At 43.5% G+C, this 23,779-nt stretch overlaps 1 protein-coding gene across 6 annotated transcripts in view; it reads right to left on the bottom strand.

Moving 5' to 3' along the window:
* Positions 1-23,779, bottom strand: part of LOC133409419 (nuclear receptor coactivator 3-like) — an 85,478-nt gene that overhangs the window by 2,498 nt on the left and 59,201 nt on the right. For 4 of the 6 annotated variants that reach the window (XM_061689391.1, XM_061689382.1, XM_061689401.1 and 1 more), the window contains 14 exons: positions 14,850-15,032; positions 14,144-14,230; positions 13,888-14,028; positions 13,601-13,748; positions 12,819-13,324; positions 11,638-12,728; positions 11,389-11,518; positions 11,051-11,209; positions 3,041-3,271; positions 2,851-2,950; positions 2,605-2,776; positions 2,012-2,338; positions 1,629-1,709; positions 900-1,125 (listed from right to left, as the gene is read on the bottom strand). In XM_061689391.1, the coding sequence (XP_061545375.1) occupies positions 900-1,125; positions 1,629-1,709; positions 2,012-2,338; positions 2,605-2,776; positions 2,851-2,950; positions 3,041-3,271; positions 11,051-11,209; positions 11,389-11,518; positions 11,638-12,728; positions 12,819-13,324; positions 13,601-13,748; positions 13,888-14,028; positions 14,144-14,230; positions 14,850-15,032 (3,582 nt within the window). The remainder of the gene's footprint in view (positions 1-899; positions 1,126-1,628; positions 1,710-2,011; positions 2,339-2,604; positions 2,777-2,850; positions 2,951-3,040; positions 3,272-11,050; positions 11,210-11,388; positions 11,519-11,637; positions 12,729-12,818; positions 13,325-13,600; positions 13,749-13,887; positions 14,029-14,143; positions 14,231-14,849; positions 15,033-23,779) is intronic. The other 2 variants (XM_061689419.1, XM_061689427.1) reach the window with 2 other exon arrangements.

Raw genomic sequence — 23,779 nt, 5'->3', positions numbered from 1 at the left:
CCTTCGCAGTCCCGCCGGACGTCGCCTGCACAGTCCCGTCTCACTCACACATCGACGCACACGCCCACACACACTGAGCTTGCTGTCACGATCACGTGGGACAATACCCGTAACAGAAGTATTTTGCCGTAAATTTCTACTTTAACGGTGAAATCCGACTTATGCGGAAAATCGTGTTATGTCGCCAGCGTAGGAACGGAACTCGTTCGTAAATCGAGGACTTTCCTGTACAGTATATATTCTTTAAAAATTTTTACTGTGTATTGCGTGTGTGTGTGTGTGTGCGCTCCGCGCTCAACCGGCGGAGCGGAGACACCGGGACAGTCCAGTTTCAGAGGTTGACATAGCCATAATTAGATGTACATCCTGCTCGTGGATTGACAGAGCGGAGGGAGTGGAGGTGGATGGGGAGGAGGTCATTGGAGACCATTGGGATAATGTCAGGGGGCGTGGGGGTGTCCAGAGAGCTGCCAAGGACCGATGGGCGATCGAAGTGAGAGTACTGGGTGATAAGGGTCTGGGCGAGGTCGTTCACACCTTAGGGGACTTTAAGGCTTATAGTTAGTAATTTGACCAAGTATAGGTTCCTAAGAACCTATAATGGACGAAGTCATGAATGCAGAACCACGCATATGTGGGGGTTTACCACATTTAAGAAAAAAACTATTTTATGCTTGCAATTTGTTTTTGTGTTCAAATGTGTTTACAATGCGTTTGAGTAACTTTACATGTTTAAAGCATGTGGGAAGGGTAAAATTATATTCAAAGAAGTTTTTTTTATATGGTCTATTCACATATTGCGGGTGCGTCTTGGTTCACGCTTCTCTCAACCTTTCATAGTTCAGAGGCTCACCACTAGGGAGCAGCATTCTTCTGCTGATCTGCACCAGTGAACTCACCATAATTCCCTCCGTAGTTAAACTGCTGTGGACCGGGCTGACCCATGTTTGGCCCTCCTACACTATTGTCCATGCCGCCAGGAGCTGTGACGTTTGGCGGGGGGCTGAATCCACCCGCAGCTGCCTGTTGCTGCTGCATCAGCATCATCATGCGCTGCCTTCTCATCTGCATGGTCACCATTTCCCTGCTGCGCTGAGCCATCATCTGAGCATTCAAGAAACCCTGCTGGGAGAACAATATTTAGAGCATTTGAGGAGGTCTGTTATGTGGCAAGATGTTCATATGAAGTATACTGCAAGGAGGAAGCACTGCGGTTTGTGGTCAGCGCGTCTGACTCGCTGTCTAGACGTTCCGGGTTGAAATCTGTATTCAGGCTCTCCTATGTAGAGTTTGTATGTTTCCCATCCTTTGCATGAGTTGTCTCATCCAAAAATATGAAGTTCAAGATAAATGTTCAACAAATGTGAATGTGAGTCTCAGTGTGAATATCTGTTTGCCTAAATGGCCTGACAAGCTGGATATGACAAAAATTGGATTTGGGGCTGGCAGTTTGAACAAGGCCTTGCACCCTCCCATTGATTGGCGACCAGTCCAGGTTACACTGCGCCTTTTACCCAACATCAGTTGGGATAGGCTCCAGCTCACCCGCCACCCTAATGAGGACAAGCGGAGGACAATATGGATGTATGGACGGATGGACAAGTAAAGTTTACTGTTGTCATGCCCACCTGCATAGCGGGCCTCATGCCAGAGTTGCCTCCAGGGTTCTCCATCTTCATCCCCATGGACTGCCGCGTCTGATTCATGAACTGAACAAGGAAAAAGGTATTGGATTGTATTAATAATACTGTACAATAATAATACATAATGATCTTATGCAGATATTAAGGTTACGCTTTAAGGATGCTCATAACAGTCTTTTTACAATTAATAAAAGCCTTGTAAGAGGTTCATAAACACATTAACATCCAGTTTGCATTTAAATGTAAAATGGAACCAAACTTAAATATGATACTTTCTTTATCAATGGCATGCATGCAATTTTTAATATTTAACAACTTACTAACTTAACAATTTACATATAAAACGCTTGTTAAGATTTGATACATACCTGCTGTCCCTGCAGCCTTTGTTGCAACTGGAGTCTCATGGGTTTGTTAGCACTCATCATCCTGGGCCTTATCATGTTGGTACGGGGGTGACCCATGCCCCCCATTCCACCCATGCCAGGGAAACTATTACTTTGGCCTATTTGAGACAGCATGGGCCCAAATCCTCCTTGCTGAGGCTGTCCCTGCATAGGATTCCCGGCATAGCCAGTCTGCATGGCGATGGTAGGGGGTCCGGGATAGCCTTGTCCATAAAGAGGTTTCTGGTCCAGTACCAAGGAAGGTTCTTGTCCAGTCAAAGGCTCCAGTGGTTGCTCTGCTCCATGGGTCTGAAGGGAGAGACAGCAAGCTGACCAAATATTCTCTGTCTTATTGATGAATTTTCTGTTTGCTAATGCAGCAGAGTTGAATCTGTCTGGGCTCATTTATCTCACTTCATTAAAATGAACAGACAGAAAACTTACAGTGAAGAGTGAATTGACTTAAATTAATCACAGTTAGGAATCATGACAAGAAGGCTGTTTTGTAATTTTCTATTAGTCCTAAATGGCTTTCTGGAACTCAGAGATGGTTTTGTTCTATTCGCACAACCTACTTGGCTGACAAGGTCTGGGATGCCAAGAGCCCTGTCAATCTCCTCAAGAGCGGTGCCATCTGTGTTGTTCAAAAGGGAATCCAGCTGGTCGAGGAGCGCCCGCTCGTCGCTCTGACCCTCGCTGGTAGTGGGTGGTGCCAGAAGTTCATCTAAGGAGTTTGCAAACTGGCGTCTGTGACGAATGCACACATGGATGAAGTTTTTTTGCCTCTTAGGAAAAAATTCAATGAGGTTGGCTGCAGTCACCTGTTGCCTTCCATGCCCATTAGAGCGTCCGGCCATGAGGGGTTGGGTTGGCCCTGCTGGCTGAAGGAGCTCACACTCATCACCATGTCAGTGGAGCCACCTTAACCACAAGACAATGCAAAGTTATTTAACACTTAAACAAGAATGGTTAATATATAATTGACAGGCCAACGTGAATACAGCAACATACCCATATCCATGAGCTGCTGCTGCAACATCGACCTGGACCCTGGGTTACTGTTAGAGCGGCTCACCATGGGGCCTGTAATCATTCCCTTGCTGCCGTTGAACTCCATGTTGGGACGCATCATGGATGAATGAACAGATGAACCCACTGGACTGGTACTGGAGCGGGAAATACCCCAGTCTCCAGACCCCCCCATGGGAGACCTCTGGGCAACTATAGCCCTATTCATTGTTCCTGGTAATAGTGAATATGTACACAAGAATCAGTCACGATTATGTCTGTTATGACATGGAATTCATTTAACATAGAAGTGTAACGGACATGCCCTCACCGATGATACCGTGACCCCCAACCCCGGACTGAGCTGCATCGCTGCCTCCGCTCCCCCGCTGTGACAGGCAACCAAAAGGATGCCTGGTTTATCTCACACGGACGCTAAATGAATTGCCAGCCAGTCCGAAGGAGCTCATCGGCGGAGGCGAGGAATCCTGACTCCTCACCCCGGACCTTAAGTTAATTAGCATTTACTTCAGAAACCTGCCCTCCCAGTCATCAGGAGACCCCCTGGGTGGGCAGGGCTCAAGATACTGACGCAAAAAGCTTGAAAATCCGCTCATCCCCATGCTGAGATAAAGTTCAAAAGACCATTTATCCTTTGAAATACAATTTGTTAAGACATATGTTCCTTCTGTCTGGGACAATGATTGGAGCACTAGTGACACCCACAGGCGGTGGAAAGGTACTACAATGAATCACAATCTTCACTGGATTTGAATGTTATATGATATTTTAAGAACTTTGCATTAGGCCCCCAGTGTTACCATCACAACAGTGTTACAAGTGAATGTATTTCTGCAAATTTGAATGTCTGATGTCAAATCTGCTTGTCAACTGAACCGGATGAGATGTTTCACCCCACACAACACAAATGCCACATTGCAAATATTAGTGTTCTCAACAACCACATACAATTTAAACATTCATAACAGGGATTAAAGAGGATGTGCGTATGACAATGCAAAGCTGGAAAATTGTCTCGTTATTTTAAATACAATAATTACTATTTTATCCCACTGGTTTTAAACCACAAAATAATCCTAGGCTGGAAAAGTAACATTAGTCCATCTTCCCTTTGGACCCGAAGGATGGGGGGCACCACCCCTTTTTCGGCTGGGCATAAAGGCCGGAGCCCCCTTTGTTGGGCGCGCTGGTTTGACCAACTTGCCGAAAACTGGCTCAGCCAGGAAGCCCCATCTCTCACCATGAGGTGGCGAGGACACATCGGACCCTTCCCCGCCGCAGAGCATCCTGCCAGCGTGCTCCCGAGCTACCCTTTTGGGTGCCTTGGGCATCTCCCGGGCAAGCTTCGTTGGGAAGCAAGCAGGCGCCGCCCGTCTGCTCCGAACGTCTTACGAACAGCGGCACCTGGGCTCCAGCCGCCCCACCTGGGAACTCTTTTTCCTGCTCTTTTGTTTTTCTTCCTCCTTTTCCGCCAAATCCACCTGTTCCCTGTGCGGACCGGACTGGCCAAACATTCGGGAGATCGACCAGCCTGCTTAAATTGTGTTCCACGCATGTAAGTCCAACTTGCGGTCTACTAAAAGTACAGTTTAGTGCATATTTGGGTTTGAATTAACGAGAACAAGAACCCCCAGCTATATGCATTTTCATCTCATGCTCATTTCCACCGTCACATCACAAGTCAGTCTCCTTTGCCAATTTGTTTGTCTGTCCTTTGTTTTGCTTTTCCCTGCATTGTTTCCCTGGAGATTCCCATGTTAGATCTCATGAAATTTTCTGTAAGAAATTCACCACCTGTATCATTTTTGTGTGTTTCGGTTTGACAACAGACCTCTGGTTATCGAGAACTCATATCTAATTCCTGTAGCAACCTTCTGATTACGAGACAGAGGTTTTTCGTCACTTTGTCCTGACGTTTTATACATCTAAAAAGAGATGTGGTGCACCTTTTCGAGAGAAAATAAATAGATTTTAACGCCAAAACTTAGAATCACACTAAACCGGAAGTAACGCAGGCATCGCTTTATTTTCGCTATTATTTTCTCCTAAATTAATTACGTACATTTTTATCCAAACCAATATACGCTACAGAAGATTAGATACAGGGCTTGACATTAACTTTTTGGCTCACCAGCCACTGTGGCTAGTGGTTTCCCAGACTTACTAGCCATTCAGCATTTTCCCTAGTCACAGTTTTACTGTTGGATAATAGGGGTTATGCGCAACCAATTTCCACATTGGGTAAAGCAGGTCAAAGCACTTGAGAAAACGAAATGTAGTAAAGTTATTCTCCTGTCTCAGTGGTCCCGGACAAGTGTGCTGTCGTCACATCTGAGTGTGTTGCCAACCACTCAGAGAAGGGATCACAAAAAATGCACTTGGACAAATGTGTGGGTTTTCCTCCTTTTACATCAGATTTTTCACTTCAATACACTTCTCTCTTCGTGCATAATGTTTGCACAGTTGTGTGGATGTGTGGGTGTTTTTTCTAAAAGAGAAGGACAAAAAAGGACCAATAGGCAAGTGCACACAACATGGGATAAAAAGATACACTTTATAAAGCAGATTTATCAAAACACTGTTAAGCCAGCAACATTTCAGCAGCCAACACAGCACTACCGGTTGACACACTTATTTTGAAATTCAGATGACATCTGACCATCGATGACAAGACGAGAAATAACTACCAGATTCCTGCAGTATTAATCTCTCGCCGCAACCACAGCAACTTGAAATATATTGATGGTTCTAGATGATGCCATCTTATTAATATTACTACTATGAATACTCTGGGTGCAAATAGCACCGATGAGCCCACTTTAATTAAAATCGGTTTTGTGAAAATTAGGTCACTTTTTGGTTTTGCTAGTCAATGATCTTATCAGAGACCATAATCTGAATATGATTGTTTTTTGCGAGACTTGTTTAAAACCAAATTAATTTTTACCACTTAATGAGGCGTCTCCCCCAAATTTTGTGAGTTCACATGTTGTGCAACCTATTAAGAAGGGAGGGGGTGTCGCCCGCATCTTTGTATCCGTTTTCAAACTCAGCACTAGCCCCAACATCGACTTGAAAACATTTGAGGCTCTCGTTATGCAATCTACAACACCATTGCCGTTCTATCTTGCAGTTATCTACCGCCCCCCGGCCCTTACGCTGGCTTTTTAGAGGAATTCTCAGAATTTATTGCAGCCTTGGTGACCCACGCAGATAATATATTAATCATGGGTGATTTGAGTATTCATATGAATTCTCTCTTGAAACCTCTTAGTGCAGTTATTCAGACAATAATTAATTTTGGTTTCGTGCAATTAATAGATGAATCGACCCATAATGATGGTAATACTTTAGATTTGGTTTTAACCCGGGGCAATGCAACCGCAAATGTAATGGTATTTCCCTATGCCATTGCTACGTCCAACCATTCATAAAATTTGAAGTCTTGACCCATTGCCATCGTTCTGACGACAACCAAAGCTATAGCAGAATATTTGTTCTTCAACTACTACTGCACTTGCTGAGCTATTACACTCAGCAATTGCCTCGTTTCCTTCTTATGTGGGCCCGACTAATATTCTCACAAATTATTTTAATGTGGCTCTGTTACGCTCTCAACACCATAGCGCCATTAAGACTTAAAACGTGCCCTAAGAAATTTACTTCTTGGTTCACAGATGAAACCAGAGAACCAAAACAAGCTTGTCGGAAGCTTAAGCGCCAATGGCGTGCAACTAAACTTGGCTTCCGTCAGGCATGGGGGGATAGCTTACTGAAATACAAACAAGCTCCCATTTCTGATTAAACTATTTATTTTTCCAAAATAATTTGTCTTAATAAATAACCCTTAATACTTATTTGTTACAGAAGCAATGTGGGTTTTGGGTTACAAAAGCAGCCTACTTGGAACAGCTCCTTTTCAGCTGATGATTTAATGCAATTTTTTACAAAAAAAAATGAAACGCGATTAAGAACACCGTGCCTCAAGCTCGGTTGAATTATTTGATCACTGAGACTAATATGGGCACCATTGCGGATACCCATCCGGCTATCCTCTCTCATTTCAAGGTAGTATCCCTTGACAGAATCATAACTTGTTAGTGCGGCAAAACAAACAATGTGCTTGTTCGACTCTCTTCCTGGGAAACTTGTTAAAGAGCTGTTTTTAATGTTAGGACCTTCAATCTTAAATATTATAAATTTATTACTCTGGTGTACCTGCAGTTTTCAAGACAGCCGTTATTCGACTCTTACTCAAAAGACCCAACCTCGACCCCGTGAGTCTTTGCATTTATAGGCCGTTGTCAAATTCTTGAAAAAATTGTAGTACAACAGTCTAATCATCACATGGCCTTTAGTAATCTATTTGAACTTCATCAGTCCATATTCAGAGAATACCACTCGACTGAAACAGCCCCTGTTAAAGTGACAAATTATTTTTTTTACTAGCTATGGATTGCAGCACCTCATCAGTACTACAACCCCAATTCCAATGAAGTTGCGACGTTGTGTTAAACAAATAAAAATAGCATACGATTTGCAAATCATGTTCAAACTATATTTAATTGCATACACTACAAAGACATGATCTTTAATGTTCAAACTGATAAAATTTATTGTTTTTAGCAAATAATCATTAACTTGTAATTTTATGGCTGCAACACATTCCAAAAAAGCTGGGACAGGGTCATGTTTACCACTGTGTTACATCAGCTTTTCTTTTAACAACATTCAATAAATGTTTGGGAACTGAGGACACTAATTGTTGAAGCTTTGTTGGTGGAATTCTTTCCCATTCTTGCTTGATGTACAGCTTCAGCTGTTCAACAGTCCGGAGTCTCAGTTGTCATATTTTACGGTCCATAATGCACCACACATTTTCAATGGGAGACAGGTCTGGAATGCAGGCAGGCCAGTCAAGTACCCACACTCTTATACTACGAAGCCACGCTGTTGGAACGCATGCAGAATGTGGTTTGGCATTGTCTTGTTGAAATAAGCAGGGGCGTCCATGAAAAAGACGTTGCTTGGATGGCAGCATATGTTTCTCCAAAACCTGTATGTACCTTTCAACATTAATGGTGCCTTCACAGATGTGTAAGTTACCCATGCCATTGGCACTAACACAGTCCCATACCATCACAGATGCTGGCTTTTGAACTTTGAGTCCATAACAGTCCGGATGGTTCTTTTCCTCTTTGGCCCGGCGGACACGACGTCCACAATTTCCAAAAACAATTTGAAATGTGGACTCGTCCAACCACAGAACACTTTTCCACTTTGCATCAGTCCATCTTGAATGAGCTCGGGCCCAGAGAAGCCGGCGGCGTTTCTGGGTGTTGTTGATAATGGCTTTTGCTTTGCATAGTAGAGTTTCAAGTTGCACTTACGGATGTAGCCCTGAACTGTATTTACTGACATTGGTTTCCTGAAGGGTTCCTGAGCCTATATGGTGATATCCTTTACACATTGATGTCGGTTTTTGATGCAGTGCCGCCTGAGGGATCGAAGGTCACAGGTATTCAATTTTGGTTTTCAGCCTTGCCGCTTACATGCAGTAATTTCTCCAGATTCTCTGAACCTTTTGATGATATCAGGGACCATATATGATGAAATCCCTAAATTCCTTGCAATTGTACGTTGAGGAACATTGTCCTTAAACTGTTCGACTATTTTCTCACACACTTGTTCGCAAAGAGGTGAACCTCGCCCCATATTTGCTTGTGAATGACTGAGCAATTCAGGGAAGCTCCTTTTATACCCAAACATGGCACCCACCTGTTCCCAATTAGCCTGTTCACCTGTGGGATGTTCCAAACAGGTGTTTGATGATCATTCCTCAACTTTCTCAGTCTTTTTTGCCACCTGTCCCAGCTTTTTTGGAACGTGTTGCAGCCATAAAATTCTAAGTTAATGATTATTTGATAAAAACAATAAAGTTTATCAGTTTGAACATTAAATATCTTTGTCTTTGTAGTGTATTCAATTAAATATAGGTTGAACATGATTTCCAAATCATTGCATTCTGTTTTTATTTATGTTTAACACAAAGTTCCAACTTCATTGGAATTGGGGTTGTATTATTACTCAAACTCAGCGCTGCCTTTGATACCGTTGATCACAATATACTACTAGATCGCCTCGAAACGCCTATCGGTATTACAGGCCCAGCACTTTCTTGGTGTAGATCTTAGCAGTTAGTACAAAACGCTGCAGCAAGACCTTTGACGAGGACGAGAAAGTTCGATCATATTACCCCCATTCTGGCCAACTTGCATTTGCTCGCAGTCTACTTGAGATGCGATTTTAAGTTCCTGTTACTTATTTATAAAATATTACATGAGTTAGCACCCTCTTATCTCACTGACTTAGTTGAACCGTATGTTCCGTTCCGAAACCTACACTCGCAAAAAGCTGATCTTTTGTTTATTCCGAGAGCCGGAAAGAAGTCTGCAGGCTCTCGAGCATTTTCAATTTGAGCTCCAGTACACTGGAATGCCCTACCCACGGATATTAGAGCTGCTACCTCAGTAGAAATGTTTAAATTGCGACTTAAGACTTATTTCTACTCTTAGTACATGTAGTACATCTTAGTACTTAGACAAGTACATGTCCTGTTTTACTGCCGCAAGTCCTATCTCCTCCCCCCTCGTCTCCTACTTGGAGAGAGGGTTAGGTGACAGTTGACCGAATCTGAGGCTGTTGCTGTTTGGGTTCTGAACTGACCAACAAGGACAAGATCTGAGGTGTACCACTTCCCCCGGAGTCGTTGCCATGGAGGATTCTCCTCCAACCGACTGGGCCAGGTCCTGAGGCAGAACCATTGAACGAGTCTACCCTGCGGTGCCATTTCTCTTACAATGGACTCTTATGCCATCTTAATGAACACTGTACACCATCTTGTCATCATAATGAACATTGTACAGCACTAGACTATGTGATAAATGTTGCCCTCTCGACATCCATTGCAGCCTGGTCATCCTGGAAGGAAGATCCCACCCCCCCATTTGCAGTCTCTTCTCAAGTTTTCTTCCCCCCCCCCCCAAATGGCGTTTTGAGTTTTTCCTTGCCCGATTGGGGGGTTAAGATTAGGGGATGTTGTCAATCTTTACCAACTGTGGGCCTATGGAGCCCTTTTGCGATTAAAGGCTATACAAATAAACTTGACACACCCAGGTGTTTGTAGCCCTTTTCTGGGGTAAATTAATCCCAGCACCCCTAAACCGCTGCACCTAGAATTGCCCGTGGAACATGCGAACGTCAGACTTCTGACTGGGTCAAATACTCCGCTTCTCGAGGTACACATGCCACTGCGCAATCATGTGAACTAAACTTCTCAAAAAATATTCAAATGCATACAAAATTAATAAATGTTTAAAGCACTTACATTATAGAGATTAACATATTTTCTTAAAAAATAAATGACTTTGTGGCTCTTTTTACACTACAATTAAATATTGTAGTGTTAGAGGAAGCTGACGGTGGAATATCCAGCAAGCCGAATGGCATTGTTTCAATATTTGCGGCATTGTTTCAATAGTTGTTTAGAATGACTTGATAATCGTTGATGTTAGATGTTAATTATTCCCTAGTGGTAGTAGAAGACGTGTGTTCATCCACCACTTATTTTGTTAATGTTCACAAACTGATGGTTTATTTATTATTATATTATGTCATGTTGTGGTTGATGACTTGCCTTGTCGCTCAGTTGTAAAAGCTAGTGGTCAGTGTTTGCTACTGCTCTATGAAGTAAAGCGTTCTTTATCAAAGCCACAGAACCTCTCTCTTCTTTATAACTCAGCATCGCCACGGTAGAAAAAATTCAACCCGCTACAGTGACTAGTGGGAGTGGCTGTGTGACCCACCAATGGTGAAACCCACCCGCATTTGGTGGGTTGGCGGGTGTTAATGTCAAGCCCTAATCAGATACGTTAGCAGATTCCAACAAGGACCTACAATGTGCAACAAACAAACAAAATATTAAAAACACACCCATATTTCCTGGGTAGCCATCTGGGCAACCCATCATATTCTCCTGCTTGACAAGCATAGGGCGCCTTCCTGCTCCTCCAAGTCCACCAGGAGGCTTCCCCTCTATAGACAAGGTCCTCTGGAAGTGCCCTTGAGGCCCTGGACCCAAACCTGGACTCTCTAAGTAAACAAAATATTAATAGTCACTCACTCCCCTTACTTCCATATGAGTAATTACAACTATCCTTAAAGACTTGATAATAGTTCTACTACAGAGCTGAGAAACAGAAACTCAGATACTCCACGTGATGATGACAATCACGTGATGTGATGACTGATAAATAGATATCTTTGCTTACCTTGAAGGCTGTCATCAAGGCAACCCTGGGGTTTGTTGCTGTCATGTGGCCTAGTATCTCCAGCCTGATCCGGGTAAAAATCAGAACTGGTCCCCCTTAGATCTCCCAGGATAGACTCAAGGTTGTGCAACTGGAAAACATTTGTAGAAGAATTATGTCAAAATCCAAGCAGCTAGTTCAGGTGGAACCGTGCTCAGTTGAGGAAAAAAAAAAAACCAAAAAAAAAAAAAAAACATCACATGAACTTACATCATCAGGTGGTTCTGACTTGATCTTGCTCTCATGATGTTCAGGAGCATGGCCAGGGCCACCACGTGGGGGCCCGCAGGCAGTCCCCGAAGTTCCCTTGCTATCTAGCTCCTCCAGTTTGGGCTTCACATCCACTGGCTCTTTGGAATCGTCCTTGTTGAGGAGATAGTGGAGAAGGGCATGGGTTTTTTCCTTCTTGGGGCTAAGTTGCTCCTGCTTCGGTTCAGTGATTAAGCCGGGGCCACTCCCCGACCCTGTTCCTCCCGTACCTACTTCATTGCCCTCCTGGTTGCCTAGTGCAACCTTTCCCGTAGCCTCTGCTGTGATCTTTGCTACTTCATCAGGTGTATTGCCATTCTGGAGTAGCTTGTGGAGGATTTTGTGCTTTTCTTGAAGTGAGCCTGTGTAGCTGGCGGATGTGGACACACTCCCTAACCCACTTGTCTGGCTTGAATTGGCACTAGCAGAGGAAGAGGAGGACACCCCAGTGGACGAAGGGCTAGTCATCTCCCCAGCGGGGTCCTTACTTTCTAAGGTTGGAGTACTACTGTTGTTTGATGTTTGTGGAACAGGGGGCCCTGGAGGTCCACTTCCACCTATTCCAAGCTCCTCAGTTGGTGAAGTCAGCAACTGCAGCAGCTTCTTATGGCCCTTGCTGTCTGGTACCCTGCGAGTAGGCTCCGACGTTGCCGCAGTCACCTCATTGCCCCCGTCTCCCAACTCTTTAGGTGGTATAGCTGCCTGGTTTTCTGGTCTGTCTCCAGAGTCTTCGGCCTGTGGATATTGATGATGGTGCAAGGAGTGGGAATGGTCGCCAGGCCCTGGCCCAGGCCCCGAGCCCACCACTGGGCTTTTGGATCCATCCTGGCCTGGTTTGGCCATTTGGTTTGGCTGGGAGGAAGAGGAGGAGTGGACACTAGGAGAGCTATCTGGTTTATGGACTGGCGAAGGAGACAGCAATGTGGAGGGGATTGAGTTCCCTACTCCTTCACTGATAGCTTGTAAGGCATTAAGGGAGCTGCTGGAATAGGTTGTAGTGTTCCCACCGCCTCCTCCACCACTGCAAATGCCACTCATGGGAGAGTGCATGCCTAAAAGAAAACCACAACACAATGAAGCAAACAAGTGGGCAAATTAACTAATGTTCTGGATGCCAGACTGTTCAACAAGGACAGACTCACCTCCAGGAGAAAATTGATTGGCGCCCATCTTTGGACTTCCTCGATTTCGCGGTGACATTAAGAGTCCCGATTGAGGAGCGCCCATCCGAGGGCTTCCTGAAGGGCTGTTCAACCCACTTATCCCAAAGCCCCCGCTACTCTGAAAGGGGGGCTGATGTGGGTGGTGCTGCATGCCTTGGCTTGGGTTATTCACGGGACCAATTTGACTCATATGCCCCATCTGACTGATTTGCATCATGCGGTTACCCATGGCTCCACTCCCACCGCCACTACTTCCTCCATATGCGGCGCAGCCACCCATCTGACCCATCTGACCCATATGGCCCATGTGCCCATGCTCGTTCATTCCGAAGCCCCTGTTCATGCCGCCCATGCCCCCCATCACCATCCCACCACTGGGGTTTATGTTCATGTGGGCATTTGGGTTGTGACCTCCCATGGACTGTTGTCTCATGGTGTTCGGCATCATGTTCCCACCCTGAGATGAGCGGTAACCATTAGGTTCTCTGAATAGAGAGAGAAAAGAAATCGGAAGAAAAGAAAAAAACTTCATCACAACACCCTTGTTTTTTCAATGACAGAAACTTGATATGCATCCAGTTACAATATATGTTGGGGTGTTGAGTCTTCTTACTGTTCACGTCTTTGTTGTATAAAAAGCTACTTCAGCTTCCACTTCAGATTCTATGAATGGCTAAGATGTTAGACGTGCTTGCTCTTTTTAAGACTGTATATATCGGTAGTGTTACTTTGGAGGACTGTTTGTATTTCCAGTATCTAACCTCTGAAGGAGGTGAGTAGAGATGAAGCCTTGTGGCTCGTTGCTCATTGGGTGACGGTACAGTTTGCTCTTTGTCTGGGCTGTGACCGGCGTGCCGTCAGACAGGGAGAAGCGATACAGCGGCGTCTCGGCGTGGCCCTGCAAAAAGGCTGCACAAAAGACCAGCATGTTCACCCAATGGTACAAAAGCAAAAGCCAGCATTATAATTTGTTTGTATTTGTGATGACCCCAATTGATAAGAAAGAATATGTTTGAAACGTTCAGCCAATTACTGGTGTGTAACGCACCCTCATGATAGTGGCGTTTGTGGGACCAGGGTTGGCCGTCACTGTGCTGGAGGAACATCTGGATGCAACGCCTCAATAAATCTTCCCAGCCTGGACGCACTGATGCTCGCAGAGAGTTTTGGTCAATCTGGATCAGTTTACCTGCCAGGTCGGGTCGAGGGAGGCCAAATGGAGGAAGGGAAAGTGGGAGAAGTGAGAGGGATTAGTTACATTTGAAGACTTGTCTTTGGTGAACCTGTTCTGTGTAGGTCCTCACCTGAGAGCTCATGCCTGGTATTGAAACTCTCCGTTCTCTCCATAGCTGTAACTCGACGGGCCACGCAGATCATACATGACTGCAGATCTGGTAAAGGGAGAGAAGGTTCAATAATTTGTTACTGTATATATGTAAGGCTTTCAAGTTTTGTTTTTTACACCTCAAATTAAAAAAAGAATTCCCAAACCAAAAGTCAACAATATACTGTATAATAATCACTAATCTCTATATACAAAGACTGGTAGAAAGGGAACAGAGTGAGAGGTTCCCCTACCAAGAAATAGTGTGTCAGTACCTCTGCAAACCTGCAAATTTGGTAGTACATTTGGGGTGTTTTTTTCAGATGCTGGAATGGTTCCTACTTCCAAATAAATTATATGTTCTGACTCATGACAATTTAGTGTCTGAGGAGTGGATGCATTTTAATCTGACTAACTAACATCTTTTGTGCCGCCTTACCTTCTAGCCATGTAGCCTTAATCTCTTGGCACAACTTCATACATTATCACTCACTGAAGCCATTCTACAATAGTAGTAGTGTTCGTGTATCCTTGATTTCTATTTAAGAATATCAGTGTTATACTCAATTTAGATAGGTCTCATGTTCATTTCTAAGTTCTAATAATTTCTAAGTGGGAGACAAACAGTCACAGGTTGCTGGAAAAGATAACTGCATTCAAAAAAGTTGTGATGTATGCCAATGTACCTTCACCCTCCTCAATCATGGCCTTTGGCTGCGTAAGTGCAAAACACTGCATGGTCTCATAACGTGGCCCTCCTGGCCCCTCCTCCATAGCGCCATGGGTGTGGCCAAATTTGACAAGCATTCGGCAGTTGAAGGTGTGACTCTTCTGTCGGGCTGCCTCAATTCCCCACGACACTCCATTTACTAGAGATGGACAAAAACATTAATTTTTCCAAAGTCCCGACACTGAATAAATTCCATGCATGTATAAACTCAGAGTCTGCAATCAAATGTCACAAACACACACACAAAAGAAACATTTCCCCACTCAGCTGCTCATCTCGAATAAATGGACCATGGGATTATTGTAGCTAAGGTGTCGATTTCCAATACCCGTCCTTCTAAGTGTACTCTGTTGCTGGCAGAGGCCAGGCACACTCTGTCATCTATCCTCATTAGGGTCCTGACTCCTCATTACACTCACAAACGGTCACGCACACACGCACATGCGTGACAAGGCAGTGCAGGGGTCACCTTCAGGGGAGGGGAGAGGAAAAATACAAGCGGGAGGCAAACTTCACAGAGAAAACAGAAAGCGTCCTGCAAGGTCTGGTGAGGTCTCATCAAGACCTTGAACTGTTCGGAGGAGGTTTCTGTCTGGCAGGTGCAAGGAGGATATGGACTCAAGATATGTCAAGAGGATAGTTGGATATAGCAAATGGAGCCAGGGAGTTGTTGATGCAAGCTGATAATTTTTTTTTCATCTCAGCAAAAAAAGCACAGCACAGTCACAGGGGGTAAACGATGGCCCTCAAAAATTAAAAACATCACCACAACACAAAAACACACAACACGTTATTGAGTTTAGGAGTTTTTGTGTATTTAACTGTAGATGGTATGGTCAGTGGTCATCCCGCAGGAATGTGCAGCGAGAGGTCATTTCATTCACGGCGCCGGAAGGCTAATGACGGTGGCGAGCAGCAGAGCGAGACACAATGAGGGGTGGGAGTGCGGACACGAACATGTTGTGAAACTGCCAACTGTGAGATTCAGCCTATTTCGCAGCCATCTCAATCTGTGTGAATGGGGGTGAAAAAGTCGGCAGAGACATAGGAGGAAAGGTAAGACGAGACTCACAGGGAAGCAATACAGAAAGGTGCAGGAGAAAAGACCAGAGCCTCTGTTGTTTACAAGTAATTCTGCAGTGATAATTGAGTGGTGGGCACTGGAAGATATGTGGGGTGGCAAGGGTTGGCAGCTGCCGCCCCCCACCAAATGCCTTACCACCCCAGTTGCCACCCCTACAAGTCGGCAATTAATCTATCAATAATAAATTATGAAGTTCAAAGTTTTATTATAAATGTTCGTTGTATTGTCTCCATAGTTCTTAGTCCTTATAAATGTTTTAATCAGAATTCACTCCCCCCACCCCTTCAAAGAAAGAAATGGTTGCATCCTAGGGGGACGGGACAGAGCTTAACATAAGCGTAAAAAGCTTAACGTCAGTGTCAGAAAACTGCAATCAATCTTCACCAAAATGGGTGGACATCTCTCCTTATGCCAACTTCAACCTCTTTGTGACATCTCCTGGAGTCTCTTGGAGACTAACCGGGTTGTCAAGGAGTCGCAGGGAAATTGAACATGTTCAATTTCATTGGAGACCTTTTTGAGACTCCTCTAAATGCTCATTATTGAGAAAAACTTTCATGGAGCTTCATTCACTCCCATTGACGGCTTTAGAAGTCAAATATCTATGTTTAATTGGGAAGGCTGGCAGTGAATGAGTTAATGTCACTAACCTGCGAGCAATGGTCACCAAAATGCATATGGTCACCTCTAATTATGCCCACTCCAACCTCTGAAAATATAAGAACGATTGCCCCAATATTTCGGATTTTATGGACGTGAAGCATTTTCCTTAAGTGAGGAAGAAAACACTCGTCCATAAAATAAAAAATATTGGGGCGATCATTCTGATATTTACAGAGGTTGTAGTGGGTATAAGTCAAGATGTCCACCTAAATCTTGGTGACGATTGATCGCAGTTTTCTGAAATTAACGTTAAGCTTTTTGAGCTTGGTGAGCACCCATATATGGACAGCAAACGTTTATAATGTCCATAAAACCCAAAATATGGGGGTGATTGTTCTGATATCTTCAGAGGTTGCAGTGGGCATAAGTAGAGATGTCTACATACATTTTGGTGATGGTTTATTGCAGTTTTCCAACAATAAGCAACATTAAGCTTTTTCTATCATGAGCACCCAAATATGGACAGCACATCTATAAAATTCAAAACACTGGTATGATCATTCTGATATTTTCAGAGGTTGAAATAAACACAAGCAGAGATGTCGAGGTACATTTTGGTGACGACTGATTAAACATTTTAGACTGTCCGTGCTACCGCTCCACCACTGAGGGAAACAGTCAAGGCCATTTTACCTGTAGCATCCCAGTCTGACCATGGACAGTCGGGTAAGCTATAATTTATTTTTGGTTGCTCTATGGTTAATATGTTCAAATGGTCTGTCAAGTTTGACAACTTATGTGAAATGTAGTTAGCAGTATTTCTGTCTATTTGGCGTTTACTGAGGTGGCAGGGGTAACTATCTACTTTACATCAAGGCTCTGTTCGCTAGCTAGCCAGCTAGTTGCCTGGCTATACCAAACGATATTCGGAAAACAATATTTAGTGGGGACGGAAAGTATTCAGACCCCCTTAAAATTTTCACTCTGTTATATTGCAGCTATTTGCTAAAATAATTTAAGTTCATTTTTTTCCTCATTAATGTACACAGAGCACCCCATATTGACAGAAAAAAACGGAATTGTTTAGATTTTTGCAGATTTATTAAAAAAGAAAAACTGAAATATCACAGAGCCATAAGTATTCAGACCCTTCGCTCAATGATGTGGTTTTGTTGGCTTCATCAAGCCGTGACCTGCAACTCTCACTGGAGCAGTTTGCAGCTGAGTGTGAAGCGGTTGGGATGAGAATCAGCACCTCCAAATCTGAGACCATGGTCCTCAGTCGTAAAAGGGTGGCGTGCCTTCTCCAGGTCGAGTATCTTCCTGCCCCAAGTGGAGGAGTTCAAGTATCTTGGGGTCTTGTTCACGAGTGAGGGAAGAATGGAACGGGAGATCGACAGGCGGATCGGTGCAGCGTCTGCAGTGATGCAGACTTTGTATCGGTCCGTTGTGGTAAAGAAGGAGCTAAGCCGAAAGGAGACGCGCTCGATTTACTGGTCGATCTACGTTCCTACCCTCACTTATGGTCACGAGCTGTGAGTCATGACCGAAAGAACAAAATCCCGGATACAACCGGCCGAAATGAGTTTCCTCCACTGGGTGTCCGGGCTCTCCCTAAGAGATAGGGTGAGAAGCTCGGTCATCCGCGAGGATCTCAGAGTAGAGCCGCTGGTCCTCCACATTGAGAGGAGTCAGATGAGGTGGCTGGGGCATCTGATTGGGATGCCTCACGGACGCCTCCCTGGTGAGGTGTTCAGGGCACGTCCCACTCGGAGGAGACCCCGGGGACGACCCAGGACACGCTGGACAGATCATTCGGCTGGCCTGGGAACGCCTCGGGATCCCCCCGGAAGAGCTGGATGAAGTGGCTGGGGAGAGGAAAGTCTAGGCATCTCTGCTAAAGCTACTGCCCCCGTGACCCGACCTCGGATAAGCGGTAGAAAATGGATGGATGGATGCTCAGTATTTAGTAGAAGCACCCTTTTGAGCTAATACAGCCATGAGTCTTTTTGGGAATGGTGCAACAAGTTTTTTCACACCTGTATTGTATTGGGAAGGTGATGAGCAGTGCCTGGTTTTCTCCACACATACCACTTAGAATTAAGGCCAAAAAGTCTTGGTCTCATCAGACCAGATAATCTTATTTATCACCATCTTGGAGTCCTTCAGGTGTTTTCTAGCAAACACCATGCGGGCTTTCATGTGTCTTGCACTGAAGAGAGGCTTATGTCAGGCCACTCTGCCATAAAGCCCCGACTGGTGGAGGGCTGCAGTGATGGTTGACTTTCAAGAACTTTCACCCATCTCCCGACTGCATCTCTGGAGATCAGCCACAATGATCTTTGGGTTCTTCTTTACCTCTCTCACCAAGGCTCTTCTCCCCCGATTACTCAGTTTGGGCAGATGGCCAGCTCTAGGAAGGGTTCTGATCGTCGCAAACGTCTTCCATTTCAGGATTATGTCGGCCACTGTGCTCTTAGGAACCTTAAGTGCAGCAGAATTGTTTTTGTAACCTTGGCCAGATCTGTGCCTTGCCACAATTCTGTCTCTGAGCTCTACATACAGTTCCTTTGACCTCATGATTCTCATTTGCTCTGACATGCATTGTGAGCTGTAAGGTCTTGTATAGACAGCTGTGTGGCTTTCCTGATCAAGTCCTATCAGTACAATCAAACAGAGCTGGACTCAAATTAAGGTGTAGAACCATCTCAAGGATGATCAGAAGAAATGGACAGCACCTGAATTAAATATGAGTGTCACAGCAAAGGGTCTGAATACTTATGTCTGTGATATCTAAGTTTTTCTTTAATAAATCTGCAAAAATTTCAACAATTCTGTTTTTTTCTGTCAATGTGGGGTGCTGTGTCTACATTAATGAGGGAAAAAAATGAAAAATGTATTTTAGCAAATGGCTGCAAAGTTTAAGGGGGTACCCACTGTATCATATGGAAAGTTTCAAATACAGGAATAACATGACAAATGGACAAATTTATTTATCAAGACAGTGCATTTTCCCTACCACCATGATGCTTGCCATCGAGAGGCTAAAAAGTGCATTGAAATTCTCTGCCTGCCTGACTGTCATTCCATGACAAATTTAACAATTTCCTAATGTTATATTATTGAAACAAGCTATAGTATGACAAGTTTAATTAGAATATTATGGCTGGAGACAATTGACGAGACAAAATAATGTTAGGAGACTGACCCTTTTGATGTCTCCTCTCAAGTAACAAACAGTGTGATTTCTGTCTTTTGATTTGAAAGCCACCCAGGAAATATTTGGTAGTATTGTCTGAAACGGTGCCTTTGCCTTTTATGATACAGAACGTTTGGTTTGATATTACTTTCAATATATTTGCTATGAACACATGGGAGTCTGACATCACATTATCACATTAGCTGTGCTCCGCATTGAGAGCAAGCATGCAAAGGCCTAGATATTTTTGTTAAGCATTTTGCTGGCCACCATAATAACTGCCGTCTTAAAATGGCTTAAAGATCTTTGTGAATATAGCTGATAAATATCGATAAATGTAGACTGTGTGAAAGACTGACTAAATGTAGACGGTCTAATATTTCTAATGAAAGCTAATTGTAATTGTTGAGAATTTTTATTGCATAGGCTACAAGGACTGTTTTACTGTTCAACATTAAGTTATTCATGTGACATTCATAAAACTTACCAGGAAATGCAGATAATGAAATTTGAACTTGAAATGTTGGTGTTGGTGGGTTGGAGGGGGAGAGCATTATAACGTCTGGCCCCCAACTGAACCTCCTGTCATCTCAAGTAAAACTTTCTAGAAGCACCACTGGTGATGGGCTCTTTATAACAAATCAACAGTGTGGGGAAAGTTCATTTTCTATGCGAACTAGTTCAAAGTTCAGTTCACCGTTGCAGAAATGAACTAGTTCAGTTCATAGTTCATTATTAAAAATTTGGAACTAAGTTCACCATTCAAAAAACGAACTCGTTCATAGTTCTTTTTTTTTTTTTTTTTCAAAATATAATGCTGACGGGCTATTTCCCACAAAATACTGGCATTTCGTTTTCCCATTGTCCGCCCATTCAATCCACAATAATAGGCAGCTGCAGCTTTCACCCTACAATCTGAAAAACACGAGGAAAACATTGTGTTTTTCTTAAAATGGGGAATAAAAACAAAACCAGAAACGATGTCCTTAATGTGCAAACAAAAACACGCAACACAGTATGACAGGAACAATGGTGAAAGGACAATGATAACTTTGCATTCCTTGCAGCTATGGCTGACTATACAGTATTAACAAAATATTTTATCTTATCAATTCTTGTAATAAAAAACAAATTCAATTCCATTTTATGACAGTGTGATAGTACAGTGGTTTAACTAAAGCATTCCAATACAAATAATTTTCCTAGTAATCAAATTTTATAATTTATGCACTAAAGAACACATTCATTCCCATTTATGCATTGTCCCTGAACACGGCTCGCGCAGTTGCGATGTAAACATGAATGGCGCCTGCGACATATAAAGGCTCATATAAAGTGCGTTAGTGCCCTAACAAAACCTGTCGCTCTTGAATGAAAATGAACTTTGGTTCGAAAACCGTTCACAGATGTCAAAAAGAACGTATTCTCAATATTGTTCATCAGGCAGAAATGAACTAAGTTTAGCTCACGTTTGCCCAAAACTTGAACTACTTTACGAACTTCTGTTCACTGAACTCGTTCAGGTACAACACTGCCAATCAACTTCATAAATGGTGCTTCGTACACACTCATGGGGCTGAGTGAAAACACACCAAATAATAGCGTCCTCTCTCTAGCATGCAAATGTAAGAAACGACACATACGCACATAGAAACTCATTGAAGTGAGAGGAGGAGGATGTGGAGGCGCATTATTCAGCAGTAAGTACTTTCCGGATGGCTGTCGTGGGATCTGAATAAAGCTCAGGCCTGTTTTACACTTTCTGGACCACTGAGTGTGACTGACAGCTGTGCCACACTCCCTGCTTCGCACCGAGTGGGTAGGTGCTTCCATTCACGTGTGTTTGTGACAGGTGTGTTGCGAGTTCTCCGAAAAGACACTTCCCTGGAGCCCCTCATTATGGCGGGGGAGATAAGCACTAAGGAGCAAAATCCATAACTGAGTGAGTTTATGCTCGTGAACAAGTAGAGTAGGCGTATCCACTTGGGCAACATTGGTTTCTGAATATTTAAACTCAGGCACTACCCTCAGTGTTCTGGTTACTAAAATGTGTGTAGCTGTCTTTGTTACAACACTAGTGTCATCTCAATAACAAATAACCTTGCGAGGAAGCAGTACTTGCAAAAATACAACTGTAATTTCTAATTCACTCATAAGTCAGTACAGTGGGTCCTCTATTAAAAATGCCCTTCTGTTCCTATGGCAGCGACGTAACCTGAATTTAAAGTAAATATTTGTACGAAAACATTTCTAGTTCATCAACACTATAAAACAATCCAACAAAAAACGGTACGTAAGGTGGGAACTGAGCATGCCATTTTGTGCCGCGTGACGACATATTCTTATGCCACTGCACAAATTAGTTCATCGCGCGCCGTTTGTAACCATGTATGACGACAAACACCTATAGTTGGAGTGAGAGTCGTTACAGTCAAATTAAAAAACATATCTACAAGACCTGGATCAGCTCAAAGACGATTTAATATTATTGTAAGAAGGAACCATACAGCAATAGCAGCTTACAGTGAATACTTCTGAGCTTCTCTTTTATACCTTTCATGACCCCACTATCTTCATGAACTATGCTCTCTCTAACAGGAAGATGTTCTTGTCTGACTTCGTCGTGCTCTGATTTAATCAAATAGGAACTTTCGCCCTTAACCACAGCCATACTCAACAGTCTAATCAATCAATCATTATGAAGCAAGTCACATATTGCAGACTTACCGTAATGTGAGAACAAACAGAAATTAATTTATGATTGTTTTCGTTTCCCATTAGGAGCACATCGATGATACTGCATGTTTTCTTGATTAGCTTGTAATGCATGTGACAGACTGAACATTTGCTCAATAATCTTCCGTTTTTTCCATGGGAAAAGTATTTTTCCAAACCATCTCAACTGGGCACTCTTACATAGTTCTAGACCAGTGGTTCTTAACCTGGGTTCGATCGAACCCCAGGGGTTCGGTGAGGCAGTTGCTGGGCTTCAACGGAGGACTCGACACACACCGCGTGTGCGTGCGTGCCTGTATCCGTAAAAAGCTTTTTAACACTGCATTTTGAATGCTGTTCAAAACGCAACGCTGCGTCAAGGTGGGCGTTTACCATTGCGACGCTGCGCCTCGAGTTGAAATCCTTTGTTCTTAAAACTCTGTATTTAACAACATTTCAACAATACACTAGCATTGCTGTGGCGTCAGACAGTGCATCCAATGATAAAAAAGAGCCCAACAACTTTACTCTTACCTTTGAACCCTTTTCGAGGATTGTAGAAGGAACAGATTTTGTTGTGAATTCCATTCCTCTGACATGAGAGTAGCACTTACCAAGGGGAATGGCAACAGCAAAATTCACATTCACTTACAGTAAATTTTCATTTAGTTGAATTTTGTGTGTGTGTGTGTGTGTGTGTGTGAAATTCATGTTTTGTTCGTTTTGGTCTTTTAACAATGGATTTTGTGTGCAATTGATGCGTGGTTCATTTCGTGCATGACCTGAATGACCTGGACAATCTACACAGACAATAAATATACCTGTTTTGAATTTGAAATAAACCATATTTTATTTTTCAAATTAGGAAGGGTTCCGTGAACTCCAGATGAAACTGGCAGGGTTCCCTACCTCCAACAAGGTTAAGAACCACTGTTGTAGACTTACAGAGTGAAACTAGAGCTTTACTAAGGCTATGTTTACACTGCAGGTCAGCTCCGATTTTTTTGTTTGCCCCATGTGACCTGTCTGATTTTTTCATGTCAATGTGAACATTACAATTCAGATTTTTTTCCATATCTGACCCAAGCCTCTTTCATATGTGAATATAAATTGGATATATATCTGACGTGAGCACCGTCTGGACCCTCATGTCGCACTCATCCGACCTATTGGTCATCAAAAGGCGACAAACATCACAGTTGTTCAACAAAACAGACACGCCACAAAAGCAATGACAGACGAAGGAGCAGAAAACAGTCAGTGGTGAAAAAAACATGCTTTAGAA

Source organism: Phycodurus eques, chromosome 1, assembly GCF_024500275.1.
Source record: "Phycodurus eques isolate BA_2022a chromosome 1, UOR_Pequ_1.1, whole genome shotgun sequence".
NCBI classification, from domain to species: domain Eukaryota; kingdom Metazoa; phylum Chordata; class Actinopteri; order Syngnathiformes; family Syngnathidae; genus Phycodurus; species Phycodurus eques.
The sequence above is the reverse complement of the archived record's forward strand: the minus strand, read 5'-3'. Positions and strand labels throughout refer to the sequence as shown.